General features: G+C 35.3%; 2 protein-coding genes across 2 annotated transcripts; both read left to right on the plus strand.

Moving 5' to 3' along the window:
- The first annotated feature begins 5,652 nt into the window (after positions 1-5,652).
- On the plus strand, positions 5,653-10,588 carry LOC133302981 (uricase-2 isozyme 1). Its single transcript, XM_061502805.1, has 8 exons — positions 5,653-5,956; positions 7,363-7,455; positions 7,688-7,763; positions 8,001-8,110; positions 8,233-8,324; positions 8,974-9,147; positions 9,304-9,394; positions 10,184-10,588. Exons 1-8 carry the CDS (start codon positions 5,750-5,752, stop codon positions 10,265-10,267), a joined length of 927 nt encoding a protein of 308 aa, XP_061358789.1. The 5' UTR covers positions 5,653-5,749; the 3' UTR covers positions 10,268-10,588.
- A 4,127-nt stretch (positions 10,589-14,715) lies between these two features.
- Positions 14,716-18,577, plus strand: LOC133302980 (probable L-type lectin-domain containing receptor kinase S.5). The gene is made up of 3 exons (XM_061502804.1): positions 14,716-15,154; positions 16,391-17,101; positions 17,730-18,577. Exons 1-3 carry the CDS (start codon positions 14,716-14,718, stop codon positions 18,575-18,577), a joined length of 1,998 nt encoding a protein of 665 aa, XP_061358788.1.
- Positions 18,578-19,257: the final 680 nt, after the last annotated feature.

A 19,257-nucleotide genomic window follows, 5' to 3' on the forward strand; every position in this document is an offset into this window, starting at 1 on the left:
GTTAGAAACCAGATTGAGTGGTGTTATGGCGGATAGAGCTATTCGGCGTCTTGGTTTTTCTGGTCACTTTCATCGTGATGCTGTTGGTTTTTCTGGCGGTATTTGGGTGCTTTGGAACACTGATGAAGTTTCAGTGGATGTTCTTTTTTCTCATCACCAACTTGTCCATACTAAAATTTGTTGGGTAAAAGAAAATAGAGAGAAGTTCATGACTTTTATTTATGCAAGTCCGCGAAGACAGGAACGTATTCAGCTGTGGGAAATTCTGTCTTCACTGTTTGATCAGTCCATGAGGAATGCAGCTTGGGGGATAACAGGTGATTTTAACACTTATTTGTATGAGTATGAGAAGCTAGGTGGTAATGGGCATAACTGGAATAGCATGAGGGAATTTCGTGATTGTTTAGATGAATGTAGCTTGTCTGACATTGGCAATCAAGGTCCTATTTTCACTTGGCAAAGAAGAAATCTTCAGGAACGTCTTGATAGGGTTTGCGCTAATGATAATTGGAACTTGGTTTTCCCTAACCGTATGGCTTTCAACTTGCCTTTCTTTGGCTCAGATCATCGACCAGTGTTATTATGGGAAGGTCAACCTGCTATTTATCCGAGAGGGGAGCGTCCTTTCCGTTTTCTAGCGTCCTGGTTAACAGAGAGCACTTTTCATGAGGTGGTTAATGGATGTTGGTCAAACAATGTAAACTGGATGCATGCTATGGAGACATTTCAGATTAATGCTTCGGAATGGCATAGAAATGTTTATAGGATTGCTCTGAAAAGAAAGAATGATTTGCATGCAAGGATTAGAGGTATTGATAGATGTCTTAGTTATCAGTACAGTCATAGCCTTGAGATGTTGCAAAAGGATCTATGGAGGGAACTAGACAAGATTTATCTTCAAGAGGAAATTACTTGGTTTCAAAAATCGAAATTGAATTGGTTTGCTCTTGGAGATAGGAACTCGCGTTTCTTTCATTCTGTGACGGTTGCCAGACGTAGGAGGAATCGCATAGATACGTTGAAAAACTCAGAGGGAGTTTGGATTGGTGATCAACAGGTTTTAATGGAAATGGTTGTTTCTTTCTTTGAAAATCTGTACACAAAAGATCCATTACCTAAACCGGCTTTTCCAGTTCGTGGCTTTTTTCCAGTTATTGAAGCGCATGCTTTAGACACGATGAGTATTATGCCAAACAGTAAGGAGATCAGAGATGTAGTCTTCTCTTTTGGTCCATACAAGTCTCCTGGGAAGGATGGGCTTAATGCTCTTTTCTTTCAATCTCAGTGGGATAAGGTGGGTGAGTCAGTTATCTCTTTTGTGAAAGGTGTGTTCCTTCATCCGGATAATATCAAAGAGGTTAACCAAACTTTGATTTGTCTGATTCCTAAGATTGATGTGCCTGAATTACTTAAAGATTTCAGACCTATTAGCCTTTGTAATGTTATTTACAAGACTGTAACTAAGATTGTGGCTAATAGGCTGAAATTTCATATGGCTCACTTGGTTATGCCTAATCAATGTGGTTTTATTAAGGGTAGACAAGGAGCGGATAATATCATTGTGGCTCAGGAAATCATCCATTCCATGAATAAAAAGAGAGGAGGTAAGGGTTGGATGATTGTCAAAGTTGATTTAGAAAAGGCTTATGACAAGATTTCTTGGGGGTTTCTGAAAGACACGCTTGTGGATGTTGGTTTGCCCGAGAATATTATTTCTCTGATCATGTGTTGTGTCTCGTCATGTACAATGAATTTGTTATGGAATGGATCAACTACGACAGAATTTTCTCCTAATCAAGGTCTTCGTCAGGGAGATCCTTTGTCTCCTTATCTTTTCATCCTTTGCATGGAAAGACTTGCTCATTTGATTAATGTAGCAGTTCAAGAGGACGTTTGGAAGCCTATCAGATTGAATAGAAGGGGACCACTGCTTTCCCATCTATTTTTTGCAGATGATCTTCTGCTCTTTACAGAAGCCACAGAAGGGCAAGCTGTTATTATTAATAAGATTCTTGATTGTTTTTGCAGGTGCTCTGGTGAGAAGGTTAGCAAGGAAAAAACAAAAGTCTTCTTATCCAGAAACGTTAATCATACCCGAGTGCAGAATCTAAGCCAGTTGATGGGCTACTCTCCTACAAATGACTTGGGTAAATACTTGGGTATTCCTCTTCGTCATAGCCGTGTTACAAAGAGTACGTTTGGCTATATCTTAAATCGGATGCAAGCTCGTTTAAAGGCCTGGAATCAACGTACTCTTTCATTGGCAGGAAGATCAACTTTGGCTAGGTCAGTTCTTACTGCAATTCCTCAATATCCTATGCAAACTTGTATTATTCCTAGTGGTACGTGTGATCGTATTGAGAGTGTAACTAGGAATTTCATTTGGGGATCAACTTCTGAACGAAGGAAAGCTCACCTGGTTTCTTGGGAGACAGTTTGTTTGCCGAAGAATGTAGGGGGGCTTGGTTTTCGTAAAATTAAAGAGAATAATATGGCTTTTATCATGAAGCTAGGTCACCAAATCATGACTGATCGTAATTCGTTATGGGTTCGGGTCCTTCGTAGCAAGTATAAGGTGGAGGAAAGGCTCATTCCAAGTATCTCGGCTTCCGCAAATGATTCTGGTTTATGGAAGGCTATTGTTAAGTATTGGCCTCAAACTCTAGAGAATTCTCGTATCATTTTAGGGGATGGGGTTCATACGTCTTTTTGGATGGATTCGTGGGTGCCAGGATGTCCTCAACTTGTTTCTCTGGCCGTTCAACCTATTCCTCCTATTATGACTCATTGGTCTACGTCTCAATTTGTAACTTGTTATGGTAATTGGGACTGGCCTTTATTTCAGCACCTTCTTCCTACTTCAGTATTAGACAAGATTCGTAGTGTGCTCCCTCCTACAGTGGATCCTTCTCCGGACCGTGTTATTTGGGCAGGTAGCCAAGATGGGGTTTTTTCAGTGAAATCAGCTTATAACTATCTCATGGGTACCTCGCATTATCATCAGGATAGGATTTGGAAGGTAATTTGGGCTTGGCCTGGTCCTGAACGTATTAAACAATTCTTATGGCTTCTCTACAGAGGTTCTCTTTTAACTAATGTTCATAGAGTGCATCGTCACATGGCTACAGATGCAGGGTGTCTGAGATGACATTATAATCTTGAGGATAGTTTACATGACATTAGAGATTGTCCTAGTGCCAGGGAATTATGGGAGCATTGGGTTCCTTCTGATAACCGTAGTGACTTTTTCTCCATGGATCTTCACCTATGGATTCAGACAAATCTAGGATTAAAAGGTCCGTTTCAAACTGATCGAACTTGGCCTTTGTATTTTGGGGTGATAGCTTGGTGTTTGTGGGGGGAAAGAAATAAAGCGATCTTTGATCAAACTATCACCTCGAAGTATGGTCTCATTAGGCGCATTACCTATACTTGTGGTAATATTCAATTGGCTAATGAAACCCTTACTAAGATTGGTCATCAGGAGCTTAGAAGAGAGGAACGTCTTATTCACTGGAATTTTCCCTCTGAGGGTTATGTTAAACTTAATGTGGATGGTTCCAGCATAGACAGTGGGCAAAGGACTGCAGGTGGTAGAGTCATAAGGGATGCTTCTGGGAACTGGTTAACTGGTTTTACAAAATTCCTTGGGAGTGGTACTTCTACTTCAGCGAAAATTTGGTGGTTATTGACAGGTATGGATCTGGCTTGGCATAAGGGATTTAGGAGAGTCTTTGTGGAGGGTGACTCCAAGGTGGCTTTGGAATTTATAAGAAAAGGATGTGACGTAAGTCATCCTCTTTCTGCTTTAATCATCCGAGCTCGTAGCATGCTTCAAAGAGACTGGATTATTCAGCTTAGTCATACTTATAGAGAATGCAATTTTGTTGCTGATTGGCTTGCTACTCATGCACCTCATCAGGATGGACAACTGATTGTGCTGGATGTCCCTCCAACGGCTTGTTTGGAATTGCTTCGTAATGACTTGAGGGGAGTTAGTCTCCCAAGATTGTGCCCAGTATAGGGCTTTTTTTGATGTTGCTTTAGTTTTCATTGTATTTCTAAAAAAAAAAAAAAATGTATGATGTTTATATTTTATTTTTTTTCACTTCTCTTTACATGATCATATATGAGAAATGTCAAACTCATAAATATAGAGGCAAAACTTAGACTTTATAGATATAAATATAGTTGAAGAATTTAATGTTTTTTTGTATATAAAGAGATAAAATTATTTCATATATATATAGGGGCAGGAGATCCTTTGACACCAGTGTCAAATTTCAAATTTGACACCTCATCTGATAGTCGTTAGATCAAAAAAGATCAACGACTCTGATTTGCAAGCATGTGACACCATTGATCTTTTTTTTGTCTAACGACTTTCAGATGAAATGTCAAATTTGAAATTTGACACAAGTGTCAAAGGATCCTGCCTCATATATATATATATATATATATATATATATATATATATATATATATATATATATAGGGCTTGTCGTTTCTCAAGCTGCCGGAGATAATTTTATCTCCGGCTAATAAATCATAACCGTACAAAGATAGATCAATGGTAATGAAGGAAGAGAGAGAAAAAGGGAATCATAACCATTCAAAGGTGAATCAATTAATATAAGGAAATAAATAAACAAAACGACGTAGTTTTAAGATAGTTGGAGATAAACTTATTTCAAGTTGCTGGAGAAATGTTTTTTCCATATATATATATATATATATATATATATATATATATAGAGAGAGAGAGAGAGAGAGAGAGAGAGAAATATTTCTTCGGCAGCTTGAGACAAGCTTATCTCCGGCAACTCCAAAACTACGTCATTTTGTTTATTTATTTCCTTATATTAATTGATTCACCTTTGAATGGTTATGATTCCCTTTTTCTCTCTCTTCCTTTATCACCATTGATCCATCTTTGTACGGTTATGATTTAGTGGCCAGAGATAAAGTTATCTCTAGCAGCTTGAGAAACGATAAGCCTATATATATATATGAGTTTGGTGTTTGTCATTTCAAATGACATAAGTTATGTCATTTTAGAAAAGAGATAGACACAAAAAATGAAAATCATGGGAGAGAGAAAGTGGGTGGTTTTTTTTAATTTAAATTTTAAATAAAAAAATTATTGTGTTTCTATCTCTCTCTTAAAATGACATAACTTTATGTCATTTAAAATAACAAACATTTTTCTATATATATTAGGAAGCATCCGTTTACAATTTTTTTTTACAAATTATATTAAGTATGACCGATCATATTTAATGTAATTTGTAAGAATTTATAAATAAAAAATTTATAAATATAAGATTATCCCTGATTTCGCATCAAGTGAAATTTTTTTTAAAAAAATAGGACTTTATTAATTTCCATCAGTAGGAAAGAATATATCTTCTGCGACTCGCACAATTATATAATAAGACCCACATAGTTATAAAATAAAATAAAGATCTCTGTTGAAATATAAACCATCGTGTGGTTGAAGATTAGTTTTTCCCTAAAAAGATATGCACATATACTTTTACGGCGACGTGCGTGTGTGTGTGTGGGACATAAAACACTTTTTCTAACATTTGTTTGGAGGATAAAGTAAATGCGCACACGGAATTGGCCATATATAAAGTAAAACCAGCAAACAAGTCGTTTGTACTTTGCCGGAAGTACAGAACCGAAACACTTATATATAATAAACACACACAAGCGAATGAAGTAGAAGAAGAAGAAGAAATCATCAATGGCGAATGAAGTAGTAGAGGGATTGAACTTCGAGCAGAGGCATGGAAAAGAGAGGGTGAGGGTTGCACGTGTGTGGAAGAGCAAGGAAGGTCGACACTTCGTTGTGGAATGGCGTGTCAGCATAAGCCTTCTCTCTGATTGTGTCAATTCTTATGTTCGTGATGACAATTCTGACATTGTTGCCACTGATACTATGAAGAACACTGTAACTTTCTTTCTTTTTAACCCTTTTTGGTTTCTGGGTCTTTTTCTTTCTCACCCACAATTTTGTTTTTAGACCCAAAGAAAAAAAAGTTTACCTTTTTATGTTTGTTTAATGTTGAAGTGAAACAAGAGATGCTAGAGTTTGAAGCTTGAACTTGTAGATAAGCTCTGATTGGTGATTGCTTTATGTTCACAAGTTGGGTTTTATTTTTTTATTTTTTTGTGTTCATTATTGTGAATGTTAACATGGGTGGTTATTTGATTTGTGGTTCTGTTGTTTTAAGGGTTATGGGTTTTCTCAATCCAGAGACCCTTTTGATCAAACTTTTTTGCCATGAAGAACACTTAATTGTTTTACTCTTTCATTCTGTACTTTGTATTTTGTTTTATTTTTTATTTACTGTTTGGTTGCCGAGAAAGTCAAACAAGAGAGGTTAAGCTGTGCATCTTCAACTTGTTTAAGCTCTGATTGCTGTGTTCATATGTTCACAACTTGGATTTTTCTAATTTTCTACTATGAATCTGAATCTGCGTGCTTCTTGTTGTGAAAATAAAATCTGGTGCCACTTTGATTCTATGGGTTCGTTAAAGGGACTGAATATCATGGCTAGTGATTTGATTTCAAGTTCTGTTGTTTTCTTGGTCATGAATATTTTAGTCAAGAGACCCTTTTGATCTCTAAATGTGTGCTTCTCACTTCAGATTGTAGTTTTGAATGGTTCAGTCGTTTTTGTTGACTATGAGGGGTTTGTTATGTGCTACTTGGGAATTGATTAGCTTCTAATTAAACATGTCTTGTTGCAAATGGATACTCACCCACCTAGGGATAACTATTATGTGAAAACACTTTTAATCTGCTTGTCTCTTGGGAACAGCTTATACCTTATTTTGTTTATCTCTTGTATTTTCTCATGAAGTGGCCAAACTTTGAGATATCAATGGATGCAGTTTATTGTGAGTGCACCATTCAAGGGGAAATATCTCGAACTAATATGATATAGGATTACCAACAATCATTGTTTCCAAGTGGCAAAAAGCTTGTTCCTCTTAACCAAAGGTCTCAAGTTCAAGTCATGGGAATGAAGAAAATAATATTGATAGTCCCGCCTAATATGGGTTCGAGAGTGCTCGAACCCGATTAAATCAGTTTTGATACAAAAATTTATAATATGGGATTAAGTTTGAACATTTTAATGTTTGATCATAGATGCAAGTTTAAATCCTATTTTCTTGTTCTCGGATATGTTTATGTGAAAATGAATTTATACAGAACTGGAAATATTTTTGTGGTTGGTAAGAAATACTGTGTTAATGTAATATGTCAATTACTTCCAGGTCATTTTCATTTGTTTTTTATTCTCCATCCCCAGTTTGGTTCAGTTTTGAATTTTGAATTTTTGTTATTAGGTATATGCAAAAGCAAAGGAGTGCTCGGAAATACTTTCTGTGGAGGACTTTGCTATTGAACTTGCTAAGCACTTTACATCATTTTACAAGCAGGTTGGTGACAGAAAATCTAATATCAACGTTGAGATTATTCGTGTTTTTCCATTCCTTAATTGTTTTTTTTTTCCTTTGTCTTGCAATTAGCTTTTTATTTTTTCTTTTTCTGCTAAACATTTTGCTTTGACCAATCTTTATCTCAAATTATTTGTGTCCTTCTCATATTTTCTTTTAATGTCATTACCTGGTAAAAAAAAGAACAAAGAAAGCCTTACTTGGTTTTTTGTAGGTTACTACTGCTATTGTAAATATTGTGGAAAAACCATGGGAGCGTGTTAATGTGGATGGTCAACCTCATGAACATGGTTAGTCAAACTATTATACACTGTGTAATATTGCTTGTTTTAGAAGTTACTAACATATATTCCACATTCTGTGGAGGTTTTGTCATTGTTAGCTTTGTATTTGATTGTTTGTTACAACTGAAGTTTCTTTATTTAATTTTAGTTATAAAATCTGAAATATTTTGGAGATAGTTTTAGAGACTTTAGTTACCCGTTGTTTCTTTTCAGCCTCAAGTCCTTTGATTTCATTTTTGTTAGGTTTCAAACTTGGATCTGAGAAGCATACAGCTGAGGCAATAGTAAAAAAATCTGGTGCACTAAAGTTGACTTCTGGTATTGAAGGATTGTCTTTGTTAAAGACAACCATGGTAAGCTTGCAATATAGAAACTTATGCTTTGATTCATGTAGTGTGTCCAATTTCTGTAATGCATGAATTTCTCAAAACAAGACATGCTATTTTTTTATTTTTGTTCAATGACTCGTGAGCAGTCTGGCTTTGAGGGTTTTATAAGAGACAAGTACACAGCACTTCCTGAAACACGCGAAAGGATGCTGGCAACAGAAGTAACTGCACTATGGAGGTAATTTTTTCCTCCATACTGGTTTTTTTATCTGGCTTAGCAAATTTTAATAAACAAGAAGTAAGAACAAAATTGGCTTTTAGAAACAACCTAGAAGAGGCATAAGATATAAACCAAAACCCTAAATCTTACGGACGCTTGTCATGCAGGCTTAATTATGGTCAATTTCAGGCTGATTGACCATTTTACCCCTATTTTATTTTTATATTTTATCACTTTGCTCATCTTCCCAAACTATATACCAATTTGTCCCTCTCGTTATATTATATATCAATATGCTCTTGTTTGACCAAACCCTAGTTCTTGGTAAGTCATTTACTCGAGTAAATGTTCATTAAACTTTGGTTAAATAAGGGCAGATTGGTATATAGTTTGAGAACAGTGATAGATTGGTATATAGTTTGGGGAAAGGGACAAAGTGATAAAAGTTTTTAAAAACGGGGGCAAAATGGTTAATCAGCCTCAATTTCATTACAATTTCTGGAAATTTTTCTTGTCATTCATTAATTATAAGATGAAGGAGCTCACTCATACAGCATCGTCCAGGAAAGGAACTGAAGCCCGAGAAGTTTTTTCACTGATCATTGCACTGGTGTTCTCTTTACTTGGAAAATAGAAAGTCACACTTCTGAATTGAATGTGGTTGTAGGTATTCATATGAATCACTATCTAGCATCCCTCAGAAGCCGCTTTACTTTACAGACAAGTACCTGGGTGTAAAAAGAGTTATGGTTGACACTTTCTTTGGCCCTCCGAAGGAGGGAGTCTATAGCCCATCTGTTCAAAACACACTCTACCTTATGGCAAAGGCAACACTAAACAGGTTTCTCTCTGTCCTACTCTCTTTCTGCACGTACGCAACTTTATCTATCTGCCTCTCTATCGTCCCGGCATCTCTCAGCCGCATTTGGTTGTTGCCACAAATTTGATGCATATGTTATAATCATGTAGGAAGTGACAATTAATTTTTATGCTTCAGATTTCCTGACATAGCTTCTATCCAACTAAAGATGCCAAATATTCATTTCTTACCGGTCAATATCTCAAGCAAGGATAGTCAAATTGTAAAGGTATTGATTCTTTTCCCTGGAAAGTTTCAGAAGTTAATGGAACTCATTACAAATTCCTGATTGATTATATTACTATTGACTTCGTCCTTTAAAGCAAAGTAGATTGAGGAACTGTAGTTGGAAATCAAATGTGCCACTATATAGTTGACCTTCAATTATTAGGAAAAACCCTGGTGCTCAAGGCTTCCTTGATTTGCAAGGGTAGGCATGGGTATCGATTGTACGCAGCCTTACCCTTGGATTTTTGCAAAGAGGCTGTTTCCCAAATTTGAACATGTAATTTTCTAGTCACAAGGAGAACCTAAGCTCCAAGGCTCACCCTCTGTGGTCTTCAAAGATATAAGTTTTGTCTTTAATTGCAGCTTTTGTCAATGACTTGTGTTAATGTAGGAAATATATATATTCACTGTCTATAATTTCAAAGACTGGAGATTGAATCAAGCCCTCACTTGAGATTGGATATTTTTGGGAAGGAAAGGCCAAGTAGACCCCAAAAAACATATAGAAGATAAGAAGTGAAATCAAGAAAACATGAATAAAAGTCAGCTATTAACCCACCATATGTCAAATAATAAACCAGAATGAACCCATTTTCTTCTTATTTTTCTTTCCTGCCCAAATATATTAGTTTCAACTTGTCTTTATCTTTAGCCACCTTTTGACTGTCCTTCGTTACTATGAAAACGTAGATTGTTCGTCCTACCATCACATACAATAACCTCGTGTGTTCTAAATATTTTAAAATTTACTATTTTAAAGCTGTTGAATGATATGATACTTGTTATGCAGTTTGATGATGATGTGTATTTACCAACGGATGAGCCACACGGGTCAATTGAAGCTAGCTTGAGCCGCATTTGGTCAAAGATGTAGAAACTACTGACACATCTCAGCTCATCCCTTCTTTCAATTGAAGGTGCAGCTTACACTATGGTGCTTATCATGATTTAAGATCTTGTACCTAGTAAACCTGGGCAGAGAGATACTGCTTTCAATAAACATGTCATATAATGTTAAGTCTCTTTTGTTTTCTTTTCTTTTTCTTACATGAGAAATAATATAAAAGGATAACCTGATGAAGGATATTCTACAGGTTGTTCCAATGTATATTAAAACTGTTGTTGGGTCATGCTTAGTTTGGATGTCTGAAATTTCAATAAATTCCTAGTGTTCTTATGGAGCATGATATCAGAATTATTTATGATATTGATGCAATACTTGTATTTTGGTGATGGTGAGCCTTGGAGCAACAGTAAGGTTATTTATTATGTCGCAAGGTTATGAGTTTGAATTTGAGAAATAGTCTCTTTGTAAAAAATATAAGGGTAAAATTGTGTATAATCGACCTTCATTCCGACCCTCACAAGTCAAGTCTTGTGCATTGAGATTTGACGATTAATGCAATAATTCATATTTTGGTCATTCATATTTTGGTCATACAAAGATGATCATAGATTATAGTTTTTGTTTTGATAAGTTATTGACTATTTAGATTCTTCCCTATTTGACAATTTCTTATTTCTTTCCTGCTTTTTTCTCCGTCTCTCTTTTACATGGATCATATGCTCATCTTCATTTCTGAATATGACACAACATGATCTGAATCTGATCATTCCTTGAAGGAGTAGATAAATTTCATCTTCTAGACATTATAAAGGCTCAAAATAATCCGATATCCCTAAAAGGTTTCAATCATAAAATTTTAAAATGAGTTTCATGATGAAATAAAATATTATTAATCAACGTACCTGAGGTTACAAGCCTGTTTGGCTTAGTTTGAAAGACTGTAGCAGATAAAAAATGTTAAGAGTAAAGAAAATGAGCACCTTTATTAGTAAGAGACGTGCAATCCTGAAATAATGTTGGGATTAATAGAATCAATGGTGAGTTTATTGACTAAACTCTAAAATTTAGGATACTTAAATTCATTTCATAATCGAATTACTAGCTAAATGTGTATTTGACTAAGCCCCATAAATCACTATGAAAGATGAAAATTTGAGTTTTTTATGAGTGATCAGGAGGATGTTTTTGAGATTATTTTTCACAAATACAATGTTCACATTGAAAAGAAGAAACATCATTATTGATTAACAACTTTGGACGCAAGAACTTGAGATAATTGAAGCTTAGTATAACTTAAACCTTTATGCCAAAGCATCACATCAGAATTTGAAATAGTCGAGAAGGAAAACTTAGATTGAGTTTGAGGTTTTGAAAAAGAATCAGCAAAAGCAAAATAATCAAGACCACTCCGTTCCATAGCATTGTTTATCATCATCTTTGAAGCCAAATCATGAAATTCACAACCACTAGGAGAAAAAATCACTGCACAATTTTGATTTTTTGATAAGTTGATAACTGAAATTAAGTTGTATTTTAATTTAGGAACGTAAAGAACATATTTCTTATTTAAGCCACTCAAATTCAATTCACAGATTCTAGCCTCAACAAAGTAACTTCCATGTGCCACTGTAATTTATATCTTCCTATCATAGCTTTTATAGGAAGAAAACAAATGTTCATATCTAGTCATGGGGTCTGAATCAACCATCCAACTGGTGAAATTTTCCTGAAGAAAATAGAGGTAGTACAAATGTTTACAAATATATATATATATATATATATATATATATATATATATATATGGGTTCCGATTTTCTTATGTGGGAGGAAAAAATTTTCTCATGTTGTATTGTAGACACATCTTATATGAGGCCCACATCTATTAAAAAATAAAAAAGCAAAAGAAAATATTGCACGAAAATTGAAGGGTCACTAGTAGGGAGAAAACAACTCTCTTACGATATGAGAAAATGTTTTCCCTATATATATATATATATATATATATATATATATATATATATATATATATATATATATATATATATATATGAGGTAGGATCCTTTGACACCGATGTCAAATTTTAATTTTGACACCTCATCTGAGAGCCGTTAGATCAAAAAAGATCAATGGTGTCACATGCTTGCAAATCAGAGTCGTTGATCTTTTTTGATCTAACGGCTCTCAGATGAGGTGTCAAAATTAAAATTTGACACCGGTGTCAATAGATCTTACCTCTATATATATATATATATATATATATATATATATATATATATATATATAGGGAAGGGATATTTTGACTCTAGAGTAAGACTTACAACTCTTACTCTCCATCTCGACCGTTGATTTCCGTCCATTTAACTGTTATTATTTATTTGAAATTAATAATTAATTAATTGGTATAGATAACCGTTAGATGGACGGAAATCAACGGTTGAGATGAGGAGTAAAAGTTGTAAGTCTTACTCTAGAGTCAAAAAATCCCTCCCTATATATATATATATATATATATATATATATATATATATATATATATGTATGAGGACGGTTCTTTTGACTCCAAAGTAAGACTTTTAAGTTTTACTCCTCATCTTAACCGTTGATGGACAGAAATCGACGGTTGTCATTTATAATGTAATTAATAATTAATTAATTAATATGACTTCCTAAACTATAATCGTTAGATGGACGAAAATCAAGGGCTGAAATGAAGAGTAAGACTTATAAATTTTACTCTGGAGTCAAATGATCTCTCTTTCACACACACACACATATATATATATGGAAAAAAATGTTTCTGCAGTTACTGCAGATAAGTTATCTGGATTTATTCCCAAAAGTACGTCGTTTTGGTATTGAAATCTTAAAAAATTATAAATATAAAGATTATTATAACCCTGAAATAAATTAAAATTACAAAAATACCATGATTTCCGTCACAAAACGACGTCGTATTGGGCTTTCATTTGACTCCAGAGTAAGACTTATAAATCTTTACTCCTCATCTTCAGCTGGATTTCGTTCCAAGAGAGCTCAATGTTTGTGCTGATTTTTTTGCTAAAGTAGTCTTTAATCTTAAGGGTGAAGAGTTGAGGTTCTTCTCCTCTCCCCCTGCTTAATATGGTTGTTTAGTTGTTTCTGGGCTTGGCCCTCCACTTTATAAAAAAAAAAAAAAGACTTATAAATCTTACTCCTTATCCTAATCGTTGATTTCTGTCCATCCAACAATTATAGTTTAGGAAGTTATAATAATTAATTAATTATTAATTACACTATAAATGACAATCGTTGATTTTCGTCTATCAACGGCTGAGATGGGGAGTAAAACTTAAAAATCTTACTCTTAAGTCAAAAGAACCCTCCCTTATATATATATGGGTTTATCATCTATCATTTAACATGACCACAAAAAGTTTCCTACACACACAACATTTTGTGGGGTCCGCAGCAAAAAAAAACTTCGGCACGCAAAACGAATCTTATATATATATATAAAGGGAGTATTATTTTTGGTTAGTGGCAGAAATAATACATCTCTCCCACAAACACAAAAAAACATTATCTCTCATCAAGCATTGTCTTTGATTCCATCAAAATATTCTCTCTCATCTCTTATTGTGTCTTGTGGCTGGGAGTATTGTCGCTGCCACAACTACAGAAATAATACTCTCATATATATAATCTTACATTTAATATTATTAAACTTTAACTAGTCATTAACTTGTCTAGGGTATTGGGTTAAAGGGTTATAGGTTCGATCAGTAGATCACTGGTTCAACCTACTAAACCAAATTTATATAAAAATATATAATAAATGATAAGTGTTGAAGGCATTCATCAGAAAGCCATTGGTTGGACAACAATTTATAACTAGTCCACCGGTTTGATACTGGGTTGAATGGACAATCAATACACCAACCGGACCACTGGCCAGTCTAGTTCTGAGTTGAACCGGTTGGTTCGGTCCGGTTTTGATAACAGTGCTAACACCTAAACATTACAAACAATAATCCCATGATTTTGGATTAGTCAAATACCGTTATCCTTGATATTCTAATTTCAGATCCCATCATATGCCTATGAAAACAGTAAGGGGGCTAACTGGATCTCTTGTGTGAGTATTTTTGGGTTAAAAAACAATTAAGGGTCAAAAATAAAAAAACAAACAAACCGGTGTAAATTCCCATGATTGTCCATTCTCATAGTTGCATTCACCCTTGTCCCTTACGAGACCCCACCTATCTACCAACCTAATAAATTAACAACTCGCATATATTTGGTTTCTCAAGTCAACCTGTGCTAAACAAAAACGCATAATAATTCTACTCTTTCTGTGATCATCTACACTTCTTCCCTCCCTAACAACAAAACAACATTCAAAACATAAAAACTTCACTCACCACTAAATATATATACACACACATGCACACCAAAAATGGATTAATTAAGCTCTTCTAAGCCCTCCAAAACAACCATGTTAATGCTTATGCATCTCTTTGCCTTCCTAATCCAAACTCAAACTAGTACAAGCACTGTGATTGACCCCAATACTTTTTCCTTTATTTCATTCAGCCCTGAAAGTTGCACTAATGGTGAACTTCTCTGTATGGGATCAGCCACTTCTGGCAATGGGTATTTAAGTCTCACACCAGAGCCACAACCACAACAAAATAACAATTCCAGTTTACCATCATCTTCAACAACCAACAAAATAGGTAGGGTTCTGTACCCTCATCCTGTACATGTTTGGCCAGCAATTATCTCTACCACCTTCACTCTTAGGATCACTCCCTTTACGAAGAATTCAACCAGCTCTGGTGATGGAATGGCACTAGTGTTTGCACAAGATAATAGGCCCTCACCAAATCATAGCTATGGCTCATATCTTGGCCTGTTTGATAAATCTACACAAGGTAAATCCAGTATATTAAAAATTTTTGCAAAATATCACTGTTTCAAAGTTAGACCATTTTTATACTTTGCTTGTTTGGAAAAAAATAAAAATAAAGAGTAGAGTTTATTGGAATGTGTGATTTTCTTGTTTTATTATCTAAAGAGTAAACAATATAAGGGAAAGAATCAACCAAACTTATAATAAATCTTAATGGTTCTAATTGTTGGGAAATTCGTTCCTTCAAACTCCAATGTCAAGCGGGTCCAGGGGAAGCCCATGGCGGGGAACCACCACCAATGAGCTAAGGCTACACCAACCGTAGCAAGTGGATCCGACACCATGTCTCAACCCAAAACCTTAAGGCATTGGGTTCATGGGTCCTTTCACTTATATACTCTTCACTTTGCTCATTACCAACCAATGTGGGACTCATCACACTTGAATATCTCAACAATCTCCCCCTCAAGTGTGAAACCCACCATTGGTATGCTCCCCCTCAACCGAGTACCCGAAGCGCAAAGTACTCGACCCGCCTCCTAGCCAATCACTAGGCTAGCTCGAGCCCAATCCGGCTCTGATACCAGAGTTGGGAAATTCGTTCCCTCAAACTCCAATGTCAAGCGGGTCCAAGGGAAGCCCGTGGCGGGGAACCACCACCAATGAGCTAAGGCTACACCAACCGTAGCAAGTGGATCCGACACCATGTCTCAACCCAAAACCTTAAGGCATTGGGTTCATGGGTCCTTTCACTTATATACTCTTCACTTAGCTCATTACCAACCAATGTGGGACTCATCACACTTGAATATCTCAACACTAATTTATTAGTCATGTGAACTGTAATATGCAAGTGGGATCAATAACTAAGATCGAGAACGGCGTGATTTTTTTACCCCTCCTAATTATCATTTTTGAATCTTAGATTTTAAAATGCACACACATGTAATCGATCAAGTAAGAACATTCCAATAACCAAATATAAGAATGTTATTGTCCCAATTGAGGGCAGAATGTCTTTTTTCTTTTTTTTTTAGTTATGAGTTATGACACCTTGTCATGACCAAATATGAAAGAAAATTTTGATATTATGTACTGATTCCAATGTGCTTCTTTGGATAAATTACATCAGCATAGTGCATAATGTCACCATGCACCAAACATAGGTTGTCTTGACTGTGTGACTCTTCAATTACCTAAATTTGCAGGAAAAAAAGGAAAAAGCATTTTAGTCTAAACTAAAAATGATGTTGTGTAGGTGGGGTGTTTCGACAAATAGCTGTGGAGATGGACACTTTCATGAATGAATTTGATCCAGATGGAAACCACATTGGGATAGTCACAACAAGCATCACAAATCCAGTTGCTTTTCAGAGTCTAAATAGCACTGGCGTTGACCTCAAAAGTGGAAGAGACATTGTGTTCAAAATTGACTATGATGGGTGGAATAACATGATTTTTGTCTCAGTTGGATACTCTAGAAACCAATTAAAGAGTGTTATGAACCATTCAATCACCTTACCTGATATAATTCCAAGCACAGTTTATGTAGGTTTCACAGCCTCCACTGGCATGACTATTCCTGAAACCCATCAAGTCCTCAATTGGGTTTTCACATCAGTGCCACTACCTATTCTTTCTGTTGAACCTAGAAAAGTTGACACCTTTAAGATCATATTGATAATTGTCATACCAGTTTTTGTGTTAATTAGCTTATTTCCTTTTATGTGGAAAGCTTGGAAGAAAATATATGAGAGGGGTCATAAGGAGGAGGATATAGAAAGCATATCAAGGACAGTTGCATATATCCCTAAGATGTTCACTTACAAGCAACTGTTAAAGGCCACATGCAACTTCAGCAAAGAAAATCTTTTGGGCAGAGGTGGATTTGGTGGTGTTTATAAAGGCATCATATTAGACACTGGAAAAACTATAGCAGTAAAGAAGATTTCAGCAAACTCTAAACAAGGTATGTTCTGTTAACTTGTGAGAAATTATATGGACATGGGTGGTTGGGTTGGATATCAGTATGTAGAAAAGTTGGAGATGATGAAGTCACTAAATTTGCAATGAAGCCAATGGTGTCTAACCTAAACCTATGTAGAATTTTCCCAATCATCCATTGATTTTCGTTAGAGAAGTAATATAAAATCATTCATGTGTCTTCACCTAATAACTTAAGTTTTTGGGATAGTTGGTATATGGAATGGTCTAGAGTTTCGATCTTTGCCACCCTTAATCTTTTAATAAAATGTTGAACTTCAGCACTACGTAGATGGTTCGTGCATTATCCGCGATTCAAGTAAAAAGGGCTTTGGCATGAAAGGGCGTGTCAGACATGTAATATAAAACCATTCGTGTGTTCATGTAATAGTTTAAACTTTTAGGATAGTTGGTTCATGATATTGTCAATTTTGAACCTACTTAAAAGTAGCTGCACTTGCACCTTGTTTGTCACATCTACCATAATCTCCATAAGACTTCCCCACCCTTTGGTTTTCTTCTATTCTTGACGATTTTGTTTTCCCATGTTTCTTTGGTTTTCTTCTATTCTTGACCATTTTTTTTTTCCCTTGTTTCATTGGTTTTCTATACAGGTGAAAAAGAGTTCTTAGCTGAAATATGTACCATAGGGCGTCTTAGGCACAAAAACTTAGTGCAGCTCCAAGGCTGGTGCAATGAAGGTAAGAATCTTCTCTTGGTTTATGATTATATGCAAAATGGAAGCCTTGACCACTTCATAGGCAAGGATGTTCTGGACTGGAAAACCAGACACAAGATATTAACAGGATTGGCATCAGCATTGCTTTATCTTCATGAGGAGTGTGGAAACCCTGTTGTTCACAGAGATGTTAAGCCTAACAATGTAATGCTGGATTCTGATTTCAATGCTCATTTAGGCGATTTCGGGTTAGCAAGATTACTCAAAAATGAAGATTCAGTAACCACAAATTTTGCTGGAACTCCAGGGTATTTGGCACCTGAAATAGGCTTTACAGGAAAAGCAAGTCCTGAATCAGATGTGTATAGTTTTGGCATGGTTGTGCTTGAAGTCATATGTGGTAAAAGGTCAAGATGGGTTATGGAAGAGAACAGTTTGGTAGATTGTGTGTGGAATTTGCATGGTGAAAATGCATTGCTTGAGTGTGTTGACAAGCTATTGGAAAACCAATTTGATGAGGAACAAGCTAAAAGGGCATTGATGGTTGGACTTGCATGTTTGCATCCTGATTCACTCTTTAGGCCAAAGATGAGAAAAGTGGTGCACATTTTTTTGAACTCAAATGAACCTTTAATGGAATTACCAAGAATGAGACCCACTGGAGTTTATGTAACAGTTTCTTCACGTACTTCAATTACAGATTTTGGCTCTAGAGGTGAGTTAAGAAGGCTTCAATCATCAACAACATCATTGGATGAAACTTGTATTGTGGATGAAGTATAATCAGCAGTGACTGCATTTGAAGCAACATTCATTATTATATTAAAGAGAACACAAGGTTCATTGAAAACAGTTATAAAAAGGAAGAGATTTTCATGGGAACAAATCTGAATTATGTATAATTTGCATCTGCAGTGTGCCAGTGACATTCATTTGCAGATATCTATGAGGAGTTTTGAGTTTGAGAAAGTATTTGGCTTAATTACTTTTAGTCCTCCAAGTTTTCCTAAAATTTAATCTTCTCGGTTCTAATTGTACCAATGTTATTTTCATAATTTTTCACTTTTGCCCCCGGTTTGTTCAAATTTCATTTGTCATTAAGTGGGTTGAAATTCAAGTGGAAATGAATTGAGTTTGTAAAAGATTTTCACATAGATTTTGAAAAAAAAAAACAAAAATTTAGTGATTTTCATTGGAGCTATTAATGAGCTAGCGATTGCAAGAAAGATTAAATTGTAGGAAACTAAAAGGAAAAGAGAGAGAAGTGCAAACAATGATTTATATTGGTTGAGCTAATTCTTTAGACCTATTTTCAATAGGCAAGAGATATAATCAAGATATTCCGCTATATCTCTGACACTATGTTTAAAGAAGTACTACCAACCAAGTGATGGTGTAGTGGCCACCCACTTAAAATTCCAAGATTTTACGTGCCTAAAGGATAGTGAATTCGAATTGTGAAA

The sequence above is a fragment of the Gastrolobium bilobum genome, unplaced genomic scaffold (assembly GCF_033153095.1).
Source record: "Gastrolobium bilobum isolate Gb01-03AN ecotype WA unplaced genomic scaffold, APGP_CSIRO_Gbil_v1 utg110233, whole genome shotgun sequence".
Taxonomy (NCBI): domain Eukaryota; kingdom Viridiplantae; phylum Streptophyta; class Magnoliopsida; order Fabales; family Fabaceae; genus Gastrolobium; species Gastrolobium bilobum.